This window comes from Pelobates fuscus, chromosome 10, assembly GCF_036172605.1.
Source record: "Pelobates fuscus isolate aPelFus1 chromosome 10, aPelFus1.pri, whole genome shotgun sequence".
NCBI classification, from domain to species: Eukaryota; Metazoa; Chordata; class Amphibia; order Anura; family Pelobatidae; genus Pelobates; species Pelobates fuscus.
In genome coordinates, this window is record NC_086326.1 from 30,665,606 (window position 1) to 30,693,405 (window position 27,800).

The 27,800-nt window shown below is 46.5% G+C and overlaps 1 protein-coding gene across 2 annotated transcripts in view; it reads right to left on the bottom strand.

Moving 5' to 3' along the window:
* Positions 1–203: 203 nt before the first annotated feature.
* Positions 204–27,800, bottom strand: part of LOC134575714 (arsenite methyltransferase-like) — a 44,826-nt gene continuing 17,229 nt past the window's right edge. For both annotated transcript variants that reach the window (XM_063435092.1, XM_063435093.1), the window contains exons 8-12: positions 27,433–27,514; positions 25,424–25,552; positions 24,189–24,331; positions 7,101–7,226; positions 204–424 (exon numbers count right to left, since the gene is read on the bottom strand). In XM_063435092.1, coding sequence (XP_063291162.1) covers positions 326–424; positions 7,101–7,226; positions 24,189–24,331; positions 25,424–25,552; positions 27,433–27,514 — 579 coding nt within the window. In that variant the 3' untranslated portion in view covers positions 204–325. The remainder of the gene's footprint in view (positions 425–7,100; positions 7,227–24,188; positions 24,332–25,423; positions 25,553–27,432; positions 27,515–27,800) is intronic.

A 27,800-nucleotide genomic window follows, 5' to 3' on the forward strand; every position in this document is an offset into this window, starting at 1 on the left:
CGGTCTGTGCTTGGGGGTGTTTTTGGTACCATTAACTCCTATGTTGAAAAATCTAGAGCCTTGCCATGGATTGCGCAGGTGGTAATATATTTTGCCAATTATCACGGAATACAAAAACTAGGGATACACATTTGGAAGTTTTAGAAATATGTGCGGATGTATTTATTTGGGCCTTATTTGGAAAATCAAAGGACTTGACGATGGTGCTCTGCCCCATGAAATGATGGAATATTTGGAAGTTCACCTCTAGAAATGAAAGCGGCAGTGCCAGGCTGTGGTCTATGTGGTAATGTGATGACGTCACTCCAATGGTCATCTAGACCCCTTAGGAACAAGCCTTTGGTCCAGAACAGCAGTCAGAACCAGGTTTCCCGTTCTCTCTGCTCAACTTTTCTGCAAGTTCAAACGGGTCTTGGGTGATATTCTATAAAAAGAAAGAGAAATGTAGATAAAGATTTTAAAAGTTTAAGTTTGTGGCGTGGCCGACTACGGAGCTGAACAGTCGCACATCTGAGGAGCTCCGCTTCTGCCCCACAGAGTCCTAAAGCAGAGAAATCCGCTCCAAAACTACATAGCTTACCTGCCACCCGACAGCTGACAACATGGGGCGCAAACATAAAAAACAAACCTACACGGAGCGACCCGCGGCACCAGACATTAGGCTTGCATTCCAGAGGCCTACACAGGCTCGGCCCGCCAAGATGGCGCCGGAACCGCAGAGTGAGTTGGAGACATCTGATGACTCCCAAGCCTTACTCCCAGGCCCCACTCACAGGTCTGACTCGGAGGAGGATCAGGGCCGGTGCAAGGATTTTTGCCGCCCTAGGCAAAAAAAATGTTGCCGCCTCCCCCCTATATGTCCTGCCCACCATGTGACATCACAATGCCCCGCCCATATGCTCTGCACAGGCTATAGACACCAGAACCACTACATTATGCTGTAGTGCTTCTGGTGACTATAGTATCCATTTAATGTGAGGTAAATTAGAGATTAGTGCCACTAATAATATATTGGATTGCCTACTTACCACCAGATGAGGACAAGAGGCTGATAATGGGCTCAGTCTGGCTCCACATGTCTGGTGTAGAAGAGGCTCTCTGGAGACAACAATTAACAAACAGGGCCCATTACACAGCTCAAGGTCTGGGCCCCCAGGGCTTGACCGTGAGTATGCCTACAATGCCCACCAATAAATACCTACATGGCCCACCCATGAGTTCTCTCACAGGAAGTGGAGTGTATGTGTGTAGGGGATGTTTTATGTGTTATTGTAGAGGATGCAATGTGTGTGTGTGTTCTTATGGAATGTAGTGTATAGGGATACCAATTTGTGTTAGGGATGTAGTATGTTTATAGGGGATGCAGTGTGTGTTTGCGTGTAAGGAATGCATTGTATGTTTCTGTGTGTGTGTGTGTGTAAGGGGTGCAAAGTGTGTTTCTGTGTATGTAATTGAATGCAGTGTGTGTCTGTAAGGGCTGCATTGATTGTGTAAGAGATGCATTTTGTTTCTGTGTGTAAGAGAATGAGTGTTTGTGTGAACGTAAGGGATGCATTGTGTGTTTCGGGTGTGTCTGTGTGTGAGTTGGAATGCATTGTATATTTCTGTGTGTGTGTGGGGGGGGGGATGCAGTATGTATGTGTGTAGTGTAAAAGAGACGGTTTGTGGGGTAGGATAGGGACTGAGAGGGGAGCAGCTCTTTATTTTTTTAAAAAAATTCATAGTGCTCTCCCCTCCTGTCAGTTATTGATTTCCCCTTCCCTCCTGTCCCTCCGTGTTCTCCCCTTCTGTCCCTTAGTGCTCTCCCTTGGCCCCCTGTTCCTCTGCAGTCCCCCTTGGTGGTCTTCTCACTCCCCCCTCTCCCACTTAGTGGTCCTCCCTCTCCCAAACCCCTTAGTGGTCCTTACTCCCCCCCCCTCCCCTAGTGGTCCTTACTCTCCCCCCCCCTCCCCTAGTGGTCCTTACTCCCCCCCCCCTCCCCTAGTGGTCCTTACTCCCCCCCCCCCTCCCCTAGTGGTCCTTACTCCCCCCCCCTCCCCTAGTGGTCCTTACTCCCCCCCCCCTCCCCTAGTGGTCCTTACTCCCCCCCTCCCCTAGTGGTCCTTACTCCCCCCTCCCCTAGTGGTCCTTACTCCCCCCCCTCCCCTAGTGGTCCTTACTCCCCCGCTCCCCTAGTGGTCCTTACTCCCCCCCTCCCCTAGTGGTCCTTACTCCCCCCCTCCCCTAGTGGTCCTTACCCCCCCCCTCCCTTCATGGTCCTTACCCCCCCGCCCGGCCACGCTACATTAAGAGACCGGCAGGAGGGAGCGCTCTGCGCCTCCCTCATGCCGGTCACTCAAACCCGGCCGCCCTCCACACAGCAGTGCTGCGCCGCCTGGGGCTTGCTAAAGCGCTCAGGCGGCGCAGCATGAGGAGCCGCAGCGGGGACTCCGGTCACAGGGATCCAGCGCCCCCTGCTAAGGTGCGCCCTAGGCGGCTGCCTAGGTCGCCTTACAGGTGGCGCCGGCCCTGAGGAGGATGACTCCCCATCCACAAAAGGGGACATCAGAAAGCTGCTGACAGACCTAAGACAGGTCTGGAAGGCCGATTTAAAGGAGACACAAGCTGAAATAGGGGTCTTACAGCAGAGAGTCCAGGAGGTAGAGACCAGAGAAAAATCCAGGGATAACCAACTCCAAGACACCAAGCAGCAAGTGGACGGACTTCCTGAGCAGGTCCGGCACTTACAGGGAACGGTGGTAACACTTGAGACCAGACACCGCCGCCGCAACATACGCCTCAGGGGCATCCCTGAAACAGTAGGCGGAGAAGACCTGCTGCCCTATGTTCGGCGACTTACCTCCTCAATGGGCCTCAGGTGTAACTCAGACACCCCACTGACACTATCCACCTTCCGGGTACGCAAATCGCCAGCAGCACCCACAGGTGCCCCCAGAGACACGATAGCTACCACCAGAGACATAGCGGTGAAAGCCGCCATCATGGCCGGATCTAGACCACTGGGGTCGGTGAAATTTGAGGGATGCGAGGTAGCCATGTACAGTGACCTCCCTTTCGCTGCGCTTGCTGCAAGGAGACAACTGATACCGGTCACCAAGAGACTGAGAGAGCACTCCGTCCGATACCGATGGGGCACAGACTGTTCACTGGTGGTGCAACAGGGCACCGACGTACTCACTTTGACCTCAGGGGAAGACCCAGAGACTTTCCTCAAAAAGCTAGGCATGCTAGCCAACGGGCACAGCAAGCGAACTGAGAAACGCAACACTTAGTTATTGCAACACTTAGTTATTATAACACTGTAATTCATGTGTTTATATGTGTATATAGTTCTTGGGAGCTTTTTCATAATCCTAACCTACTACTCCATGCATGTGCCCTAACCACCTGACTTCACATACATAGAATGAGTTAGTAGAGAATGCTAAACTTACGCGACCTCACTAAGCAGGGGTCCCCGTATAAAAGTATAAATATGCAATTTGGTACCTCGCAATGCTACTGTACATATTTCACTAATACCGTTATTATTGTTATGTTTGTAACCCAACGAATTGCTACATGATCTTGTTATAACCCATTCAAAAACCCATGCAATGGAAAAATGTATACTGTGTGTACAAAACCCAATAAAATACAAATTTAACAAAAAGTTTACGTTTGTTCACTAAATCGGGGATTTGTGTCATTAAAAACAACATGCAAATTTGCATGTAACAAGAAAATCTAAGGATCACGGTGGTTCACACTAAGTAATGTAAGTATATACTTATCAGGAATTACTGTTTCCCATGAACTCCCAGGTAGATACAATATGCACAAACAAACAAAAGCGATAAACAGCTTAATAATAAATGTGCTGTTTATTTTATTTCTTTAGCACCTTGCACTATTTGGATGTCATTTCATTCTGTTAAGGTTTCTATCTTTATTCTGCTGAAGAAAAATGGATTTATGGTAAATTCCCTCTAATACTTGTGTTTGTGAATGCGAGTTTATGCACACAAGTTGTGGTGTTTTTTTGCGGGTGCTACACCATTATCGCTTTCATTTTATATAGGATTTGGTGGTTTATCCCTTTGTGTACATTTGCATGTAAGGCATGTATTCTCCTGGTTTGAGCCAGCATGCTAAAGATGATATTTAAGCGGTTTCTTTCCATGAGCCGTTCTTATATGAAATAAGAACTAACAATCTAATGGTGTCCATGAAAGCAGGATGTGATATTGCGGCAAGGTGACGATGAGGTAAAAATGGGCAAATGTTAATGCAGCATGTTAAAGTTAATACAATGGTAATCGTTACAGTGCGATAGAGCAGTGTGGTACACACACGCTGTCATTGTCTGTGAAGAACCATATCAGACTATATAGCCAAATAGAGCCTGCACAGAACACCTGACATCGTTAGTTCTTATTTCATATAAGAACGGCTCATGGAAAGAAACCGCTTAAATATCATCTTTAGCATGCTGGCTCAAACCAGAAGAATTGAGGACACCCGACAGAGCCAAGTAAATATCAAACAACCTACCATAACCACTTCTGTGTGCTTCAGTGGTTATGGTGGTTCGTTTCCCTTTAATATCCTAAAACAGCAGCGTTTATAGTCTCTGGATAACAGTGCAATGGCGCCACCATGCTGTCAGATATAGTAGTGTTATATCATACTTTTCCAACTTTCTTTTGTTTGTCATAATTGAATAGAGAAAAAATATAGACAGAGTGCAAAAGTTCAAGGTAGCTTAGCTTTTCAGAGATTATATATATATTATATATATATATATAATAATGAATTGATCTATATTCTTGAAAAAGTAACCCGTGGGGACTTTAATGCTTGAACTCTGTGGCAATTCAATCAGCCAAAGGGGTATTTGTTTTATAAAATTTGCCATTTTCCACCTCAGCTACAGCTAGTGGCAAAACTAGAGAAGAGAAGGACCTGGTGCAAGAATTTTTTGGGCCCTACTCTATCACAGTGGTGGCCAAAAGGTAGATTGCCATCGGTCATACAACTCCCACAATGCTTTGCCAGCTGGGGATCTACCATTTGCATATCCTTGCAGGGTTGTATTTAGCACGGAGCAGTGTATGTGTGTTTGAATGCAAGCATGTTTTTGTATAGAGTATGTGTGTGTGAATGTAGGAGCTTGTGTTTAGTTTAGTGTGTTTGTATGTACTGTAGCCAGTTTTAAGCAGTGGTTTACTTGTGTGTAGTGTTTGCCTTTGAAAGCTGAGGTATTTGCACATATACATAGCCTCATTCACATACGGATACACACACATTTACAGACACATAAGTGCACACACTGACACATATAGATACACACACACACTCCTAACAACACACATGCAGATAGATACACACAAACAGAGACAACGAGATACGCATTCAGACAGACATATACACAGACACAAGTTACACATACAGACATGCATGTAAAAAATTACATTTTAAGCCACCCTCCCGTTTCCTATCTTTTGGGTGCAGGAGGATGGTTTCCCTGGAGTCCAATAGGCTGTCTGAGACGGGAGTTGGCGATTCTCACACTCCGCTCCCTTCCTCCCGCACGGCTTGATTTGTTAGCTGGGAGGAAGTGGTCGGCTGTCACTCCCTCCCAGTACTGACATCATCACAGGGGCCCGGTCGCACTATTAAAGGGCTGCAACGTTGACCGGGTTGCCATCGGGTGGCCCTAAGTGCATGGGCCAGCTCCACCACTCCAAGTATTATGTTGAAACACAACTATTATTTTCATAGCGAGTCTTCATTGTGGCATAGGATGTCAAATAGTGGTCTTATTTGAGCTCTTGGGAACCTGCATATCTACTGGCTGTGCTGCGCAGCTTAGTCTTCCATAGTATGTAAAGATACGGGTTCATTAAAGGTTTTGTGTTAAAGATCACACCACTGCCCCAATAAAAACAAACAAAAAAAAATATATATATAAATATATAAATAATTTGTGAGCTAATATACCCCCAATAAAAACCATGTAGGCATATAATTAAAAAAAACTGCAGATCTCCCCTTCTAATCCCGCCCAGACTTTCTGTGGCCGTCAAATCACAGACTTCCCAATGCAGCTCAATGAGAGGTATTTGGTGCTCTTGGCAATTGTCTGTCTCCTGAGTTTAGCTCCACTGAGCTAACCAAACCAGGAAGTAACAGGACCTGTTGTCTGAGATCCGGGGAAGGGGGTGGGGGGTGGGGAGGAGATAAACGTTTAATTCATAAAAGCACCAATTTCTATTGAAATCTGCATTTTTTTTAATTATGTAAAAAAAAAGTCCAGCCTTAAACATTCACTGAAAACATGTCTTTATGTACCTTCTAAGACCTCATTAACCAGCTCTCTGCAGCAAGTGTGCATGCAGGTTCCTGAGGGATCAGTTAGAGGGAAACTATTGTGCCAGGGAACAAAGTTTTTTTCCTGGCACTAAAAATTGCTATAGTGCCCCCTTTCTGTAACTTTCCTGATTCCAGCACCGATGTCCCTCAGTGCTGGTTCCGGCTCCTCATCCGCTCCTCATTAGGACTTTCCCCATAGTAAAGCTCTGCAGTCGCCTTGCTCACATTAGGATTTCCACCATAGAAAAGCATTTTATAATGCTTGCTTTCCTATTGGGTTTCAGTTGATGCTGGATGTCCTCATGCACAACGTGAGGACGTCCCGTGTCAGGCGACCTAAGTTGCCTAATGATCTGGAAGTCTCTCTAGTGCCTGTCTGGTAGCGTTAAGGATGTTGGGACACTGCACCCAGACCACTTCAATGAGCTGAAGTGGTCTGAGTGCCTATAGTGTCCCTTTAAAAGATCTCTGGGGGGAACCAACCTCAACAAAATGTATTGGCATGAATAGTAGGGACTGCTGTTTATTTGGTACTCCGAATACATTTCTGACACTGTAGGCACTGGTAGAGCCACTTTATCTCATTAAAGTATTTATAATGCTCTATTTGGTTATAATGCCTGAAGCCACTTGCACTGGCCCACCTTTCAGTGTTAAACTGAACAGATATCCCTGGCCACCTGTAGCCCAGCCTGGCTGTCCCTTTAAAGCATCCCCACAGTACACATTTTGTATTCGTTTCAAACCTTTGGAATGTGGCAGCTCCCAGGAGCAGATCTCTCGTCTTGTGAAGGGAACAAAAACTTCTGTGCAAATCTTGAATTCTTAAGTATAGCGTTCAACTCTTCATCCACCTCCACTGGCTCACCTTCCTAAAAAAAACAGAGCAATGTCCTCTCAGTAAGAAATCCAGGTATCAGGGCATGTCTGAGCAGCTTGAGTTAAAGTCCAGCAATATCTGCCTGGCTCTCGAACGCTCATCACTATCTCCTCAAGAACCACTACAAATAGAATGTCATTTCAAAGCAGGCATGTGTTATGTTGGATAAATGAAAGGGTTACTCCAAATGTAAACCGGTGGGTTTGTTTTTAATTTTAATTATATATTAATATTCTTATATAACTGTGTTGACTTTGTAGCTCTTTCAAATAAATGCTTTTCTGCATCACATTGGAAATGTATTTGTGTTTGTATTTCAGCCCATGTTGGAGTAACTGGATTTCTCCAATATCTGGCTAATGGGATTTTTGCTGCTGCAAAGATATTAATATAGAGATATTTCTTGTACTTATCAAATGACGTGAGATCAATGTGGAATAGGAAATCCTGAGAGGCCAGCCTATATTGTATACCGAAAGATCTGATCTGTTCCTCTAAATCACCTAGGAGAGAGAGAAGTATAGGACATTCCCACCAGATACGTGCGTGAGAACCTACAGGTTTTTGACATCTCCACCATTGATTCGCTTCAGTGGAATACATTTTTGAGAGCCGGGCCGGGACCAAATAACATCTTTGGACTACTTTAAAATATTGCTCATGTAAATTAATGCAATGCATGGCCCTTCTAGTTAGGCACCAATCATAATGCCAGGTCTGTAAAGGTGTAGAAAAACCCAGTTCTAGCTCCCATCTCAAGACCGCTTTCGATTTATTTAGACAAGATTTTCTATCAAGAACTTTACCTATTGTGGCAACCGGTTTTGGAGAAAGTTGTAAATAATCTATAATATCCATTATATCTGACTCAAAGGATAAATCTAAAGAGAGAAAATGTTTAATCCTAATATAATTAAATAGCTCACGAGATGGTAGGTTGAATTTTAGAGTGTAACACGCTATTGTCATATATGTCTGATATTATTTTTATATTATAAGGTTGCCATTGAGAAATATTCAGGTTTTCAAGGTGTATGGACAGGGCTATGATGGGACTGGCACTCGTTAAATAATTAGGATGAAACTCTCTACAGCTAATGTGTTGTTTCTTTTTATATTTAACGTAAATAAGTGTGAAAGCATACATGCTTCTTGGATTTTATGTAAGTCGGGATATCCCAACCCACCTGCATCTCTCTTTCTTTTAAGAGTATCTCCTGGAATTCTTAGTTTCTTAGATCCCCATACATAAAGCAGAAAAAAGAATCTCAATCTTGCTTATTATGGCCAAGGGGACTGGAATCGGGATGGCTCTGAAAAGGTAGAGAACTTTAGGGACTAGATAGGCTTTGATAATATTTATCATTCCTAACCACGATATCTCTAGGCCCTTCCATCGATAAATACAATCTTTAAGATCTATAATCAGACCTGAATAATTTCTGGAGATCAAATTCCCAGGTTTAGTACAGAGTTTAATTCCCAAATATTGGATCTCTTTATTATTCCAATCTAGTGTTTCAAACTCTTTCAAGTTGTGGATTTCTAAGTCCGATAAGTAAAATTGAATAATTTGAGTTTTATAAAGATTTATTTTATAATTAGAATACAAACTATATTTGTAGTAATTCTAATACTGCATAGAACAAGGAGCTAGAGGAGGACAGTGTTAGCAGAACATCTTCTGCATATAGGGATATTAAATGGTCTTGGTTTCCTATCCTTATACCTGTGATATTCAATGTTTTTTCTCAATAGAGCAGCCAATATTTAAATTGTAAGGACATAAAGAAGGGGAGCCAGAGGACAGCCTTGGCGAGTGCCATTACGTATTTCAAGACTCATAGAGCTAATAAAGGGACCCATGATCATCACACCTGGAACGGTGTAAACCAGTGTTTTAAAAAAACACTTTTTTGGGGTGTTACCTTTCCTAGGCTTTCCCCAAAATGAAAAAGAAAAACAATGTTGAAGCTCTCATGAAAGCGCAGTGCTGCCCATACAGACTCCCGCCACGATGACTGTTTCAAATCTCTGAAGTGGCCATGGTGCTCAGAGTAACAGTTTACGTTTTAATCTCCACCAACAATAATTTCCATTGTCAGATTCTATAAAATGATGTAAAGAGCACTAAACTGTGTTTACTGTAAAAATACTACAGCCAGATCACCACTAAAGTGGAAATTGTGAATTGTAGAGAATTGACCAAAAAAATAGCAAATTTCAGGCCAAACTAGTTTAACTGGAATGATTTCCCCACTCTGCTATTTTGGCCTAAGATTGGCAATTGTCTTGTCAATTCTCCACAATTACCAGTTTACTGAATAACCACGTCAAACCGCTTTGCCTTGAGGCAGCCAGTGTTAGAAACAGTTAGACCGGACAACTGCTCATTGACATTTAGCGGTCTAGTTACAACTGTGACTAAGACAGGCTGCCGTATCAGATATATGGGGTGGAGGAGTTTAGACCTTGGGCATTTTATGTCAGTCTCACGGATAGAGCCTGGAGATGGAACGTTGCCCACAGAGCTAAGTAAAGGAACACTATAGCATTAGGATTGATTTGTATTTCTAACGTTATAGTGGCCTGTCCCTACCTGCATTCAGGTCCTCCTGCCCATGTGCATTTAAAAAAAATATATATATTTGTGGTCGGCTAATATATTGTATGGTGAAATATCTTGTAATTGGAATCAAGTCGGTGTGGTGTGCCGGAACCGACGTAGAGGGTAGGCCTGAAAAAGAGGACCTCCCTGAACGAATTGTATAAGAGGGAGAGGTGGGTGGGGTGAACAGCGTGCGCACGGCAGGTAGGAAGGGGGGAGTAGCGTTTATATGGAATGCTTAACTCCTCCCACAAATACAGGCCTACGGCCTTAAACTTGTGGTCGGCTAATATATCGTATGGTGAAATATCTTGTAATTGGAATCAAGTCGGTGTGGTGTGCCGGAACCGACGTAGAGGGTAGGCCTGAAAAAGAGGGCAAAAGGAAATGCCAGAAAACCCACTTATAGCACTATAATTATCAATCCGTCTTACTACTTATGCGTTGGGAATGTTCCTGAATAATGTGCTGATTCCTTGTGCCTCTAATTGTCGGTACCGGTGTACTGCTACTGGATGTCGTGCTTATGGAAAGGACGTGAAGAATAGGAGCCAGTGAACCTATCTACTCTAATGACAGGAGTGCGAATGAAGAATCGTATTTGTAAGTAGTAGGGAATGATTAGTAGATCAAGTATATTGATTGTCTGGTTTGAATGTTGGCGTGACACGATGTAGTGTTTGTACCTTCTTAAATTTCCTTGAGGAGACATGATTTACTAGTCTGATTAGTTGTGATCGTGGAGTTGTAGGGTTCCAGAACCCTTGCATGTTTGCAGGCACATTGATTTAAGACTTGGTTGTGTGGCGCGAATGCAGTTTAGGGAGACTGATACTGCCCAGTATTCCCGTCTGTGTACGAACGTACTGTGGAGTGAGACCAACTATTTATCTTTGATACCTTATGTTAATATGGGGTATGGTTTGAAAGGCTTGTCAGAAACGTGTATGTCAGTTCGGTATAGTGCGATTGTGTGCGTATGAAGGTTTGAATAAAAGGTGGCAAAAAAATAGAAAAAAAAAAAACTACTGGGTGCACAGTATGCCTGTGGATGTCGTGGTCCACTGAGTCTTGTAAGAATGTGACAACTCTGTATAAGTGTCTTAGAGCAACAAATAACGTTCTAGATGATCACTCGTGTCGAGCCCCAATAGCCGAGTGACCGGAAGGGGATGCTGAAATGCAGATAATGCGCGAGTGTTGCGACTAGGGTGAGGTACGAGACTGAGTGACTCTTGGCTAGTAGACCCTAAATAGATATGAAATGCTGCAATCCCTTGTCCGATGTAGCCTTCTTAGAATTCCTGAAAAAGAACATGACAACAACAATGAACACAAATAACAACAATATGGTTAAGCAATATAGAACTGGCTGGCTAACTAGTACCGAAGCGAAAAGCTCACTACCCCGTGACAAGTGAGGCCCTGCTAGTTGCCAAGCGGCTGGAGAGAGGCTCTACCTATGATTTGGGCGTGGGGCTCGAGCCACTAGCGTGGTGGTGGGGTGGCGGCCTCTCGGTGACAGTAAAAGATCCCAGAACGTGTGGCCGTGTCAGGTGAGGCCCTAACTATAAACCCGATAGGTGGGTGAATGCGAGGCACTAACTATGATTTGGGCCGAGGGGCGAAATCTCCGTGTTGAGATTGGGGGGTTGGCCTCGCGGGACCAGCTACGTTGAACCACTAAGGCCAGCTCCTAACCCTAGATAGCCAGTTCTCTGACCCTAGACGGGGGCTTGATAAGGGGATAATGCAACGAGTTTGGAGAACCCAAGTTGTGGTTTGTGATAGGTACCTGGAGATTTCCAGTCGGAAAAAGAGAAAAAAGGGGGGGGGAGGAGGAAGAAAGAAGAGGAAAGGAACCTTGGTCAAGGGAGAGGATAGAAAGAATATTAAATGCAGTAAAGCGCAGTTCTTGGAGATATAGTTGATAGCACAGTATACTTAGACCCTATTCCTGAAGGGAGATGTATGAAGGCGTAGTGCCAAGAAAACGTGGTAGAACCTGACGGAGAGAGGAGGGAGAAATTAGCAAGGTAGTGAGTAACAAGACGATTGTTACGGATAGCGAGCATGAATGAACGTATGACGAGTTATCGAGCGTAGCCGTGGCCTGACGAGGCAAGGCAGGAATCAAGCCCCCGTACCCCAATATCCCATCGTGTAACAACGTGACCTTGTCGAGGCAGTTGTTTGAAAAGTGAACGAAACTTATTTGTACCTGATAGAAACAGGCGACAATAGCGAAGTAGTGATTGTCTAGTGATAACAAATGGCAATATGCAACATTAATAGTATTTAGCGAAACTAATGTACAATAGTAATAGAGATTGACTAATTGCAAAGTCTAAACCGATTAGTTTGAATCGTCCGACAACAAATTTGTCAACGCATTGGCGATTCATGCTAGGCTTAATAGTAGGGAATAGAGGGGGCGTAGCCTAACTGTTCATGGAGACGGTCGCACACTAGGCGAGCTCCTAGGCCTGAACCGCCATAATTAGCACTACACCCTCATTTCACAAAGATGGTGCGGACAAAGAAGCACAATGGAGCTGGGAGCACAATACCAGGCTCACCAAGGAGATGCACGGGCACGCTGGACGACTTTATCAGCACCCCAGCGGGATCCCGAAACAGCCCGCCGTCAGACATCATGGCGGCAGTCTCGCCCAGCGCAACAAGCGGAGGAGACTCCATTCCGGACTGTGGACCAGACGATGCCCTCCATTCTATCAGGGCGGAACTCTCCCGAATCGGGAGCAACATGCTGACCAAGGCAGACACTGGGGCACTCGTGAAGGAAATACGAGAGGCGGTCCGGGAGGACCTACAGGGCCTCCGCTCAGACCTCACCGCGCTGGAAACAAGAGTAGAAGCGGTTGAAGCAGAGGCGCGGCTCAGCTGCCAGCAGCACCGAGCGGCAGAGACAGCGGCCACCCGTCAAGGCAACATGCTACTCACCCTAAGGCGCCAGGTCGAGGACTTGGAGAACCGGAGCAGAAGACACAATATCAGGATCCGGGGCCTGCCAGAACCGGACACCGAACCCCTGGCGGACTCCCTGGTAATACTCTTTCGCCAGATCCTGGGCCCAGATGCACCATCCGACATCAACCTCGACCGGGCCCATCGAGCACTGGGGCAGGCCAGGCCGGACGGCAGGCCCAGGGATGTGGTGTGCTGCCTTCAATCCTTCCCACTGAAGGAGCAGATCATGCAGGCAGCTAGGACGCTGACAACCATCAAGTTCCGGGGGGCCGAGCTGGCGCTCTTTCAAGATCTATCCGGCCTCACACTTGATGCCAGAAGGGCTTTGCGGCCTATCACCACGGCCCTCCGCGACAAGGGAATCCCATATGAATGGGGATTCCCCTTCAGTCTCCAAGCCCGTCAGGGAACTACGTGGCACACGATTAAGATGCCGGATGACACAGCTCGATTTCTCCGTGCACTCCACCTGCCGCACACACGGATCCGCAACTGGCTCCTGGAGGAACCAGTGGGCCACAGAAGAGGCGAAGATGTGGGCCTACAGCCTTCCGCCACCAGCCTGAGCCGCATGTCGCCGCCGCGCCGCTGGGGAGGACCAGCGGGGGCGGAGGAGTAAACAGTGACTCTGACCGGTGCCTCCATGACCTCACCGCATGATTGAAGGTACCCCCCCAAGTTCTGACACCATGGAGACACAAGACTGCCTATGTTGAGGCCTAGCTCCTAAACGCCTATATCTGGTCCACCTCCAAGGTACTGTTATCGTTTAATTTTGGGACCGTGAAAGGACACCTGTTTACACTTTTACACTAATGTTTCAATAGCCTACATCGTTTAATTGGAGGAAGGCAACTACCTATCGCTAATGTGGACTTTAAGCCAATGTATAGCACGATATATATCAAGCCTGCTGGCTCCATCTGCATGTTTCTGCAACCATTGCAAACTAGTCCATATACTCACACTTAGCTAGTAACCACGGACTAACCATTGCCTCAGCATGAGAATTGCATGCCTAGATAGCAAGACGTAGATTATACCAATGTTGATATGTTTATATGTTTAATATGTTTAATATGTTATAGATGGGGGCGAAAGAAAAACAAAAAAAACAAAAAAACAAAAACTGGAATCTCACTAACTTAACTAGCTGAGAACCATTCATAGACATGATTGCCTATCCAGATCATAATATTTTAAAAACAGGGTGTTGCCTACATGCCATAGTTATTTCAAACTGCACTATAGACACACGCTAACTACGACGAATAACCGTTAGGTTGAATGTCAGGAACCCGCTTAAATGCACTGATATGACACGATGTATAGCCTATGGGTAAAACTATAACTTGCTAGATGTTCTGACACCATGGCGGCACAAACCTATCTCGCCGCTAAACGCCTGTGTCTGGTCAACCTCCATGGTACTATCACCGTTTGCTTCTGGAACTGTGAGGGGTAGTTTGGGTTAGGTTTCCATGTTTACACTCAGGTTTATGTAGCCTAAAACGTTGATGAGCTGTGTCGCTACTATACGGCCAAGCCGGCAGGATTGGATGTAGGCACCTATCGCCAGTTTGGAATCTAAGTAAATGTGTAGCATGACTTACCCCAAGCCTGCAGGCTTTATCTAGGTATATACGCATATCTGCAAACACCGCAAACTTATCCTTATACTTACACTTAGTCCGCACCCACACACTAACCCTTGACCCACCAGGAGAATGTCATACCTAGACAGCAAAGCGGAGATTGTGCCAATGTTTAAGTGTTTAACTCCTACATGTCATGTTGTATACGGGAATAATAGCATCATAATCAACTTAACCGGCTGAGAACCATACATAGACAGGTTAGCCTATCTTGATCACAATATCTTTAAAATGTGCTGGTACCTACAAGTCTTAGCTATTTCAAGTTGTGTGGGACCTGAGTTCTTATGTGCCGCTGTGGCACGGCTCGATGTCTTATTACCGCAGGCACAACGAAACCCCCCCCCCCCCCCCCCCCCCGGGTACTGGAGATGGAGGACCTGCATATCACTTGGGTGGCGTGACACATGAATACATGGCCGCCTGGCCTTTTCCCCCCCTATGAGTCCGGCCCATAGAACAACCACCATGGCAATGCATAGAGGCGGGAGGTACACACGGGACACAGAGTACCTACTGGCATCTTTCTCTGGATCATACAAGCTAAACGCACTACAATAGGCTACATAGGAGGGTAGTAAGCACTCTCGAGAGACGGTGACGGTTGAAGGATGCGGACGACACACCGACTGGAATACACTAACACACCAGACCACACTAGGTACACAGTGTGACGGTTTCTGGGCGGTGACCACGCCCTAATAACAGACGCACACCTACATAGGTACACACGGCAGGATCTAGGGGCGCCCGGCACTCGCTGGATTCGCGGCCCCTAGGTCTGCCCAGTGCGTTGAGTTCTACACTCGACACCTCCCGAATCGGGAGAATCACACGGACCGGAGGGGTAGTGAGAGGTAGGAGGACTTACGGGACAGGCCGGACCGCGTAACCCAGACTTTACTCAGGTCGGGCGCCTCGCCGGGCTCCTCTCGCTCCCCTTCCCTTCCTCCCCCTAAAGCTTCCCCCCCCCTTTAAATTTTTTTTTTTTTTTTTTTTTTCTCCTTCTCTCTCTCTCTCTCTCTCTTCCCTCTCTCTTCTCTTCCTCTCCGTCTCTTCTCCTTCCCACCTCGGACTTCCGGTAACATGGCCGGCAACTTCGCACCGGCAGAGATCAGCCTCTGGTCCCACAATGCCAGAGGTCTGAATATGCCGGAAAGGCGCTCTCATCTTTTACGCACGCTCTGGTCCACACGTACGTCAATAGCATTTATTCAGGAAACACACTTCCAGGGACATAACGCTCCGGCATTGCGAGACTCTCGCTTCCCTACCGGGTACTTTGCTAACCATCCACACGCGAAAAAGGCAGGGGTGGCGGTCCTCATTGCCCACACGATACCCTTCCAGAGCCAGGACGAGATGGCAGACCCGGAAGGCCGATATATATTTGTGAAGGGCACGATCGCTGGACAACTTTACACCCTGGCATGCGTTTACGCACCTAACACGGCGCAACATAAATTCCTGGTACGCACGCTGCGCACCCTGGAACGCTTTAGGGAGGGCATATTAATACTAGCAGGTGATCTTAACCTAGCACTAGATCCACGACTTGACACATCCCTAGGATCTAGCTCGCTCCCGGCATCTTACCAACGTAAAGCCCTAGCGGCGCTCAGGAGCTCAGGACTGGCGGACTCGTGGAGAGTAGCCCACCCAGCAGAAAGGGACTACTCGTATTACTCAACTATCCACAACCGTTATAGCAGATTGGACTACATTTTCCTTCCTGTAGAGTTCCTCTCGCTTCTGCTATCCAGCGAGATCCAGACGGCCACCTGGTCCGACCATGCGCCGGTCCGGACTAACATCGCCTCTCCGCTCTATAAGCCCCGGGAGAGACAGTGGAGACTCAATGAACAAGTCTTGGAAGAACTAGCAACGACCATGGAGATGAGAGACGCACTGCAGAAGTACTTCGAGGAGAATACCACCCCAGACGTAGCACCCCAGACGGTATGGGAGGCACACAAGTGCCTGATCCGAGGCTTCCTGGTGCGTCACGGCACTCACCGTAAGAAGGCCATGCGACAAGAGACCACGCAACTGGCGCTGCAAGTAGCATCCCTGGAAGCTCTCCATAAGACCACGCTGTCGGAAGACACCTATAAAGAACTCCTGGAGGCGCGACGGAACCTCAAGCAGCTGCTTTCACAGGGCCTCCTCCGGACCGTCCGCAAATCGCGTAGACATTTCTACGAATACTCTGACAAATGCGGGAGGCTCCTGGCCAGAAGACTGCAACGGGAGCGGAGACTCTCACACATAACTAAAATTCGGGACCGAACCGGTACACTTGTTCAAATGCCTGATGGGATTGCGAAGGCCTTCCACCACTACTATACGGAACTCTATAATATACCAACGACCCAGGGGGCCTCTGCGCAGGCACGACGCGAGACCAAAATAGCATCCTACTTGGACCAACACGTGTCCCGGACCTTAACAGAAGATCAGAGGTCGGCATTGGAGGAGTCGATCTCCCTAGGAGAGCTCAAGCACGCCCTCAAGATCACCAAAGCCCACAAAGCACCAGGCCCGGATGGCCTCACCGCAGCTTACTATAAAAAATTTCAAGATATCCTGCTGCCACATCTACTAAGTAGCCTCAATCACCTGCTTGAGGGCGGCGCCCTCCCACGGGACACACTGGCAGCCACCATCTCGCTAATCCCAAAGGAAGGAAAGGACTTGACGAATTGTTCCAGCTACAGGCCGATTTCCTTACTCAATGCCGATCTGAAACTGTTCACTAAGGTATTGGCGTTGAGGGTCGGACGGGTGCTGCCGGATCTGGTGCACCCGGATCAGGTGGGATTTGTCCCTGGGAGAGAGGCGCGTGATAATACAATCCGAGCCCTCAATGTGATCCACATGGCAGGGGACGACTGGAGGGGGATCCTGCTCCTCTCGACCGACGCCGAAAAGGCGTTTGATCGGGTGGACTGGCGATTCATGCTGGCGACACTCCGTGCGGTGGGATTCGGACCGCACATGTTAACTTGGATTGCCTCCCTCTATACAACTCCCACGGCCCGTTTGCGCATCAACGGCGCCTTATCACAACCGTTCAACATCCGCAATGGCACGAGGCAGGGGTGTCCTCTATCCCCCCTCCTGTTTGCCCTCTCCCTGGAACCCTTCCTGGGGGCGGTCAGACGGGATGGGGGAGTGACGGGCCTCAACTGCCATGGCATGGAACAGAGGGTGGCGGCCTACGCGGACGACCTCCTCTTTTTCCTGGCCAACCCACTCGTCTCACTCCCGAACCTCCTCGCTAGGTTCCGAGAATATGGAACCCTGTCCAATCTAAAGCTCAATACTGATAAATCAGAAGCATGCCCACTCCATCTACCCACCTCGGACACAGCCCACATTCAAACGCAGTACCCCTTTAGATGGTGCGCGGACAAGATCAAATATTTAGGGATCTGGCTCACCAGAGACACGACTCGCCTTTATCAAGAAAATTTCATACCTATCCTCCGCACACTGCAAAAAGATATGGCGACCTGGGGTAGCCTATGTATCTCCTGGTTCGGGAGAATCAATGCACTGAAGTTAAACCTGCTCCCGAGACTCCTCTATCTATTTCAAGCGATCCCGATCATGATACCCAGAGCCTTCTTTCGGACGCTTAACACCGATATAATACGATTTGTATGGAAAACGAGTAGGCCCAGGGTTAGCGGGACGCTCCTGTCCCTACCCAAACGAATGGGGGGACTGGGTCTCCCATCCATAATACACTACTATAGAGCAACCCATCTACTACGTCTGGTGGACTGGCACGTCCCAACATCTGACAAAATTTGGCGGAAACTAGAAGACGACCAAACGAACCATAAACTACCGTCCGCGGTGTGGACGAGATACCCTCTAAAATGCCTCGCCACGACCCGAAACCCGTTTATCCGGGCCACGATGCAGATATGGATCACCACCCGACTGACAGACAGGCTTACCACGACGCCGGGCCCCCTGACGGCTATCACCCATAACCCGGAAATCGCTGACGGCCTGCGACCAGCAGACGTGACGGGTCTCGGGGGCATGGACTGGACTTACATGAGGCACCTATGCTCCGCGACAGGGCTGAAGCCACTCAGGGAGCTGGGACCGGAAGGCACCACCTCATTAATGGACAGATTCCGATACCTCCAGATACAACATTACTACCGAACCACGGCAGGCAAACACCTGTTTCACAGAGAGCTCACCACTTTCGAACATATGTGCGCAGCCAGAGAGAGACCGCTGAAGGGGATCACCCTCCTCTACACCATGATGATCACGACCACACCACGGGCGCCACCGAAATACATGTCCCACTGGGAGCGAGTCACGGAACAGTCGATAACGGAGCAACAGTGGGAGAAGATTCATGTCCTCGCACACCAAGGCACAGTATGCTCAAAACTCCAGGAGCTTAATTATAAAATTATGGTCAACTGGTACAGGACCCCTGCAAGACTACACCGCATGAATAGCGAGCTCCCAGACACCTGCTGGCGATGTGGAGCCGAAGGGGGGACAGACATCCACATCTGGTGGTCGTGTCCCAAAATTCAGCAGTACTGGAAACAAATCCACTCCAAAATCACGAACATTGCAGAGCCGGAACTCCCGTTGCAGCCTCTGCCAATGTTACTCCACCACACCACACGCCCCATTGCCACCTATAAACGCTCCCTCACCAAACATCTGCTTAATGCAGCCAAGTCTCTCATCCCACTTAAATGGCGCTCGACGGAGTCGCCGACAGTGGAACAGTGGATGACCAGGGTAGAAGATATATATAGTATGGAATCCCTTACGGCATCGCTACACGGAACAGGAGACAAATGCGCCATCACGTGGCTCCCCTGGTGTACCTTCATGGCCCAGAGGCAGAACATGGCCGCAGGGACGGCTACCGCCTAGACGTCAAGATCTAGGGAGACACCGTATTTTTCTTCCTCTTTTTCCTCCTTTCCCCCCCCCCCCCCCTTTTTTTTTTTTCTCCCTCCTCTGTGGCCCCGCTCACCCACCCCGCTTCCCAGCCCCCCCCCCCCCCCACTATTGGAGGGATAGGAGCCCGGTGGAGCCGAGACGGAGATATGGAGCGAGAGGGGAGCTCATGACCTGAGCAGACGTGAAAATGTGATCCGTGCGGTGGGGACAGGGTGCACCCGGTGGGGACACCTGGGATGGACGACTGGAACGAGCGACAGTAACTTATCGGGTAATCGCCCTGGACCTAACACGCACACAGCCCTGTAGTGACACGCACCAGGGGACGGCCTTGACACGTCCCAGTCGTCACCCACATACACCTGACGACGCTCCTCACCTGTGGCACGCTCGGGCCGTGGCGAGATCTCTCATCATGGGTGCACTCTTGCCGGAACGGTCGGAGGAGCGGCATCCCCTCCCCCCCTCCCCCCCAAGAGGGGGGGGGAGGGGAGGGGTTAGATCACGGGGAGGAACACTAGTCCTACACACAAGCTGCTCACTAATCACCTGAACGAAAAAAATCTACCCCTGCACACACGGCCTCGGTCACTACCACACATGAACGCATTACTCCACAGGGATGGCACTTTCTATGGAAGGGAGAGGGGGCATGGAGGAGGGGGGAGCTGAGGGGGGGAGTGGATATGGGAGGGGAGTGAGAGGGAGAGGGGAGAGGTGAGAGTGGGAGGAGAGGGGAAGGAAAGACACTAACATAGGAGAACATAAAAGAAAAAAGAAAGAACCTAGGATAACGAACAGCTAAATAATCCCTCAACCGAGAGATCGGCCGAACTCAATATTAAGACATATTACTGCGTTTTAGCTCCACATGTTTATTGCATTATATGATCTATGAGAGACTGGGGTTGATATGCAATGTACTAGACTACACCTGCTATGTATAATATGTACTGTATCCCAATCTTCTTTCTGTACCCCATGCGATTCTGTACATCAATAAAAAATGATTGACAAAAAAAAAAAAAAAATAGTAGGGAATACTTTCACAAAAGGAAAGAATTAGAACTTAACTGATATGCCCTGTCATTTTTAGGCTGTAAGCCTTTAACCCCTTAAGGACCAAACTTCTGGAATAAAAGGGAATCATGACATGCCACACACGTCATGTGTCCTTAAGGGGTTAAACACAAACATCATAACCGTCATGTACAGCGATATATATACTAAACAGTGGCGTACATACCGGGGTCGCAGGGGTCGCGGCTGCGACCGGGCCCGGCCCACCAGGGGGCCCGGCCGCCCTGCGACCCAGGTATGTACCCACAGGGCCAGCCTCTTCTGCTGGGGGGCCCAGGAGCCGGCCACCTCCGGGCCCCCCGAGGCTGGCCCTGCTGTCACCCGGCTGGCTGGCAGGCGCGCGAGGGAGCACTGTCCCCTGGGTGCTCCCTCTTCAGCTCCCTCGCGCACCGCACTGAAACCGGAGCCGGAAGATGACGTCATCTTCCGGCTCCAGTATCAGTACGCGGCGCGCGAGGGAGCTGAAGAGGGAGCACCCAGGGGACAGTGCTCCCTCGCGCGCCTGCCAGCCAGCCGGGTGACCAGCAACACCACTGGACCCCAGGGAATCCCCCCAGCTCTCACACAGGTAAGGAGGCTGGGGGGATTAAATTTAAAACAAAATAAAACAAAACGTGTGATTGTGTTAGTGTGAGTGATTGTGTTAGTGAGTGTGTTAGTGAGTGTGTTAGTGTGAGTGATTGTGTTAGTGAGTGTGTTAGTGTGAGTGATTGTGTTAGTGTGAGTGATTGTGTGAGTGTGTTAGTGTTAGTGTGAGTGATTGTGTGAGTGTGTTAGTGTGAGTGATTGTGTTAGTGAGTGTGTTAGTGAGTGTGTTAGTGTTAGTGAGTGTGTTAGTGTGAGTGTGTTAGTGTGAGTGTTAGTGAGTGTGTTAGTGTGAGTGTGTGTGTGTTAGTGAGTGTGTTAGTGTGAGTGTGTTAGTGTGAGTGTTAGTGAGTGTGTTAGTGTGAGTGTGTGTGTGTTAGTGTTAGTGAGTGTGTTAGTGTTAGTGAGTGTGTTAGTGTGAGTGTGTGTGTGTGTGTGTGTTAGTGAGTGTGTTAGTGTTAGTGAGTGTGTTAGTGAGTGTGTGTGTTAGTGAGTGTGTGTGTGTTAGTGAGTGTGTTAGTGTGTGTGTTAGTGTGAGTGTGTGTGTGTGTTAGTGAGTGTGTGTGTGTTAGTGAGTGTGTGTGTGTGTGTGTTAGTGAGTGTGTGTTAGTGAGTGTGTTAGTGTGTGTGTCTGTTACTGAGTATGTTTGTGTGCGTCTGTCTGTCAGTAAATGTGTGAGTCTGTTCATGAGAGTGTGTGTGTGTGTGTGTGTCTAAAGCACTTACCTTTCTCCAGCGCCGGGCTCCCTTGGCGCTGGGGATCTCTCCGTCCCGATCCGCCTCTCAGCTCCGAATGCACATGTGTGGCAAGAGCCACGCGCGCATTCAAACCGCCCATAGGAAAGCATTACTCAATGCTTTCCTATGGACGTTCAGCGTCTTCTCACTGTGATTTTCACAGTGAGAATCGCAGAAAATCCTCTAGCGGCTGTCAATGAGACAGCCACTAGAGGCTGGATTAACTCTCAGTGAAACATAGCAGTTTCTCTGAACTGCTATGTTTTCAGCTGCAGGGTTAAAACTAGAGAGACCTGGCACCCAGACCACTTCATTGAGCTGATTTGATCTGGGTGTCTGTAGTGGTCCTTTAAGTGTATGTGTTTATGCATGCACTGGCGTACATACCGCGGTCGCACGGGTCGCAGCCCTGCTACCAGGTGCCCGCCGCCATGTGTTGCGGCCCCAGCCCGCGCAGAGTAAGCGCGGGGGGGGGGGCCCACGGATCAGTTTTCGCACCGGGGCCCCATGGGTTGTGTGTACGCCACTGATACTAAATGTATTAATTGCAGGCATTGTAAACATCTACTGGATCACACTGCGATCGGGATAATAACTTAATACAATTAAAATACTCCATTTTTATCAGAGAGGGTCAATCACCTTAAAAAATGTCAGTACCCTTTCCATGTATAATTTGTATTAAGGGTTTCCATTATGTACAAAAGAGAAAAATATAATAGCACAGATGTTGCAGGAAGTACATGAACAATCACTGCCATAACGCATACCATGGTATCATACAGAAAATCACTCATGGGGTTAACTGTAAAATGAACAAAATCTACCATCATATATATATTTTGATACCACACATAGGAAAACAGTACCGAATTTCTGCTTGCGAATGAATAATCGTAACAGCATTCGCCTGTTGGCCCATTCGAGTGTTTGTTTGGAGGAGAGGGGGAGTGGAGGAGAGACCCGGATGTTCGACTGGACATTCATTCAGCGTACCGGCGCTGAAGTGCTTCGGCTGAGTTTCCCCAAACGGAGGGGGAAGCTCTGAACTGGCGGGACGTGCGGCCGTAAACCGGAAGTGCGAGGTCATCGAGGGGGACCAGTGAACAGCGTGCGCACGGCAGGTAGGAAGGGGGGAGTAGCGTTTATATGGAACGCTTAACTCCTCCCACAAATACAGGCCTACGGCCTTAAACATATATATATATATACACATATATACACATATATATATATATATATATATATATATATATATATATCACTTTTTCCAGGCTCCATGGGCCAAGGTGGGAGCACCAATCTAATATCCTGGGAAACCTTAATCCGGCTCTGGGAGTTAGGAGCCATACAGCTAAGCCAAACTCTATCATCTTGTTTTAAAAGAGCACACCAAGAACCATAACAACTACAGTGTGTAGCAGCGATTATGGTGACTTTCTGGGGTACACCGGGCACCACTCCACTACCATCAGCCCAAAGCTAGATGTTCCCAATGCATGACCTAGCTCATTGGCTGAGAGCAATTAACAAATGCTCTCAGCCAAGCCCTGCTTGGGAACTTCCGACTCTCGGCTGATGGTAGTGGAGGTTGGGAGCAGCGCCCAGTGGACCGCAGGTAAGAAGTCAATTTAAAATGGTTTGACTACTTCCAATAGGTGAATGCCAGGGCACTCCTAGCACCATAACTGCCACAGTGTCCCATAGTGGTTATGGTGCTCGGAGTGTACCTTTAATAAACTGTGTGGTAGATTGTTTTCCCCATTTTTAAGCAGGGTAAATACGAAGCATTTTGAATAACTAAATAAAACATTTATTTAAAGCACACAAAGTCACTGATTTATACAGAACAATTCTGGATCAAAGTTCTTAAAGTGAAGCAACTCCACAGAAACGTTCCACTTCTAGAACTTTGCCTGGGATAATTGTATGTATCATTTCAAACAGTATTACACTATATATTGTTTTTTCTTTCTTTTTTCATGGCATATCCTCATTGAGTGTTTTTGGCAGTTTACTGTAAGGGTTTGTAAATTGCACTAATAGTATTTGTATTGCATTCTACTAAATATTGCACTTTGATATTCAAAATCAGTTTTTATATTGCCCTTAGACACGTCATTTGTCTTCTAAAGACACACCGCGCCTTATTGGTATTTCTTTTATTTTTTGTAGGTGTTTGTTTGCTTGATGGGTTATGGCACTGTAGAGGTGATTCTTGAATTATATTTTTGAAGCGCCTTCTTTTCACTTGTTATTTTGTTTATATAGGGAATACCAACCAAGTTATCAAAGTGCTGAAATGGGTCATTCAAATTTTAATATTTATATTTCATTTTACCTTAAGTGTAAAATTAGCATCAAACGGCATTTCTTTCTCGCACCCTGTGATTCCTCCTCTGTAAATGACTACATTATTTTCCTTCACTGCGTCCCGTGGCAGTTTGAAGAGACGGAAAGTGGCAGAAACACACTTGTAGTCACCTAAAATATGCAGTAGTTATGGTTACATTAAATACATATAATGGGCGGATAGCTCTGCCCGTGTATCACATTGTGCGTGGCTATAAAATAACTTGTTTTATTAAACATTAGAATTCTCTTTAAATATGCAAACCTTTCTCATACACCTTGCTAGTATCTATATGTTTCACTTTGAAACATTGGGGATTATCCCTAAACAGCCAACTGTAATGAATTGAGAACTGAACTGCAAAATATAGACCGAAAAAGCAGATTTAGAAAAATCATCCAACTCTACTATAGTAACGGCTTGGCTTTCTATGTCTAAACTTGGCAACTTCGATTTCAATTCACTACAACTCGTGCGTAATCAAGTCCGCTGCTGTATTACTGTTAACGCAACGAAGAAAGTGTTCGCCATTCGTGCTGCAAAAAAAATGGAAAAACTATATTGAATAAACAAACTGTTCCTATGCATTTATATCCTTGAATTATCCACCTCCCACCACACCCAAAAAAAAAGACCAGATGTAGAATATTTATACTAAAAACAACACTGCCATACTATAAACAACACTGTGGAGCTTTATAACTCTTACAGAGAGAGAGAAAAAAGTTATGGCCGATCCAAATATCTCCTGAAAAGGTGGGTTTATGCCCTCTTTGCAACACGTGATTGCTATATCTAAGTAGATGAAAGTATTTCATGTGTTGATGACATATTCATTTTATAGGGCTAATCCGGGGCAGACTTTTAAATATTGGACCAATCAGGATAAGCCCACATGTGGTTTCCATTGGGAAGCCCTCCAAATTAACATTAATATCTAAATTGCAGGATAATACAAAATATATAATAATTCAAAGCAATTCTAGCTTTTGGGGAGTTATTTAGAGCAATAAACAGGAAAAAGACAAGTTTGCAATGTAAAAATGAATTAAACCCTCCAGCTTAGCTGAATTGGAGATTTTGTAACCGTTTTTTTTGTTGTTGTTTTTTTTTTTTTTAGATTTTACGAATAGTATCATTTTTCAACTATGCGGTCAAACCACTAGAATTCATTATTTAGCAAATGATTCCTGGAGGGTTAGGTGTCTACCAGCAGAACTTACCAACAAGACTTTCTAGCTCGGTGTTGACAGAGATGTATCTGGCTGTGACTAGTCGTGGGATGGTGAATCCAATCTCCTCTGTGATCTGGAACAGATCCTTCCAAAGTAACGCTCCTCCAATACCTTCTCCTATAACACAAAGCACCAGAGAGGCAATGAACGGATAGTAGATCTTATAGAACATTAGAATATTTAACATTTTCCTTTTATTTTTGATCTGGGGATTATTGTATCCCAGATTAAGACGGTGGATTATAACCCTGGTTTGAGATCCAAAATTAGTTCTCCAGGTCATTTCAGTGGGTCCATGACTGTAAAAATTGGTACATCACATTCAATTCATCAGGTCCTTGCAACTGCTCACAGTAAATTTGTGGCTGTAGTGACCCTACATTCACATGGGCAATTGGAAAGACTCCTATGAATTGTTGCAGAAGGAGGCAAGAAGAAAAACGTAAGGGAAGATTGAATTAGGATAGTGGAGCCACTGATACCTGAGACCTGGATCCAAGATTTTATAAAAGTGTTTGCAAACATGTGGAGCAGTTGTATGATTTTGCGTGTCTTCTTCGTTTAATATACTCAGGGGTAAATAAATATTTATAAAATGAAGTCGAAAAAGTATCCAACCAAATTAGCAAAGCTGAGAAAAAGCCAAGTCTGCATTCACTAAAACTTACTCTCAGTAAGTGGGACCCCTGGTGATGTAATACTACCCAGGCAGGGTTATTTACAATAGTGAGAATTTTCAAAACATCAAAAAGAATATAAAATTTAAGGCCAAAATAGCTGAACTAGAAACTGTGGCGGAACTTATGTAGAGAGGTCCCTGGTGCAAGAAAGATTTTTGGACCCCACTTTAGCACAAGAGTGGCCAAAAGGTAGATCCCCATCTGTCGCACAACTCCAACGATGCGATGCCAGCTGGGGATCTACCATTTGTCCATCCTTGCAGGGTTGTGTTTGTGAGTTGGAATGTAAGAACGTAACATTTGAATGTAAGAATGTTTGTATAGAGTATTTGTGCACGTAGGAGTGTATTTGTATATAGTGTTGCCATTGGAATGCAGTGGTGTACATGTGTGTAGTGTTTGTGTTTGTATTTAGTGTTTGATTGCTGGGTCGTGTTGGCATCTTGTGTTGGTGTTTAATTGATGTGTCGTATGCACACACACTGCCACATACATAAACAGATATACATACACATTAACATACATATAAACACTCTAACACATACACCTTGACACAGATACACACACACCTTGACATACAGAAACACAAACTGACAGTTACACACAATATGACACATATATATGTATTTTTTTTTTAAATATTTGCAGCCACCTTCCTGCTAGCTTATCTTTTGTGTGCAGGATGGTGGCTTGCTTAGGGGCCTGCTTAAGCTGCTGGCTGAGGCTGATGGGAGCGAGTGAAGGATCTGCAGCAACTCACTGTCCTATCCTTCCTTTCTCCCCTGCTGCCTGTGTGTCCGCCTCTTCCTCCCTCCCACACAGCGCTCTATATAAAATTGGAAGAAGCTACCGGCTCCCACTTCCCCCCAGCAGCTGATACTATAGGGACCAGGTGGCGCTCTCAAAGGGCCATAGAGGCCGATCTGGCTCCTGTTCAGCAACACCCATTGGGTGGCTCTAAATGCACGGGCCACCTGATGCCGCCCCTCCACCAGCATGCGGCTGAACTGGCAGTAGTTCCTCCTTTGATTACAAACAATCTGTTTGTAGCCGCTATGGTTCCAGTTCTGCTAAATTGGCCTTAAATTCGCAACTTTATCGAATGACCGTGGAAGTAAGAATAAAAGAAAACGCAAACAGCATATGGTCCTGAAAACATGGCTACTTATAACAATCTGACTGTTATTGGCAGTGTTTGGGTTTAAACATACTGCTCATTGAAAAAAATACACAACTGTTCGTAGGTTCCTTGAAAAGAACATAGTGTAATCTGTTGTGTATCAGAGACTATGTGAAAATAGAATTTCCTGTACTTACCCCACAGCACTTTGTTTTTCTTCAGTTCCGGAGAAAGAGGTTTGTTAATATACATATCGCTAAAGTACATTTCTCCTCCGTCCTGGGAAACAGAATAATATTCTAAAGTAAATATTATTTACATACAACAACAAAAAACAATCTATGAGCCGTCAAATAGACACTAATCTGCCATCGGCTGGTGACAGTGTCCAAACTACCAAAACCGATAGAGTTTATTCTCTGAACACCAAATTTTAGTGAACTGTAAACTAAATCATGACAATTAAAGGGCCACTGAATTCATCCAGACCACTTCATCTCAACGACCGGGATAAAAAAATCCTCCTGACAGCCGTTAGAGGCGCTTCTTCCTCCAAAACTGTGTG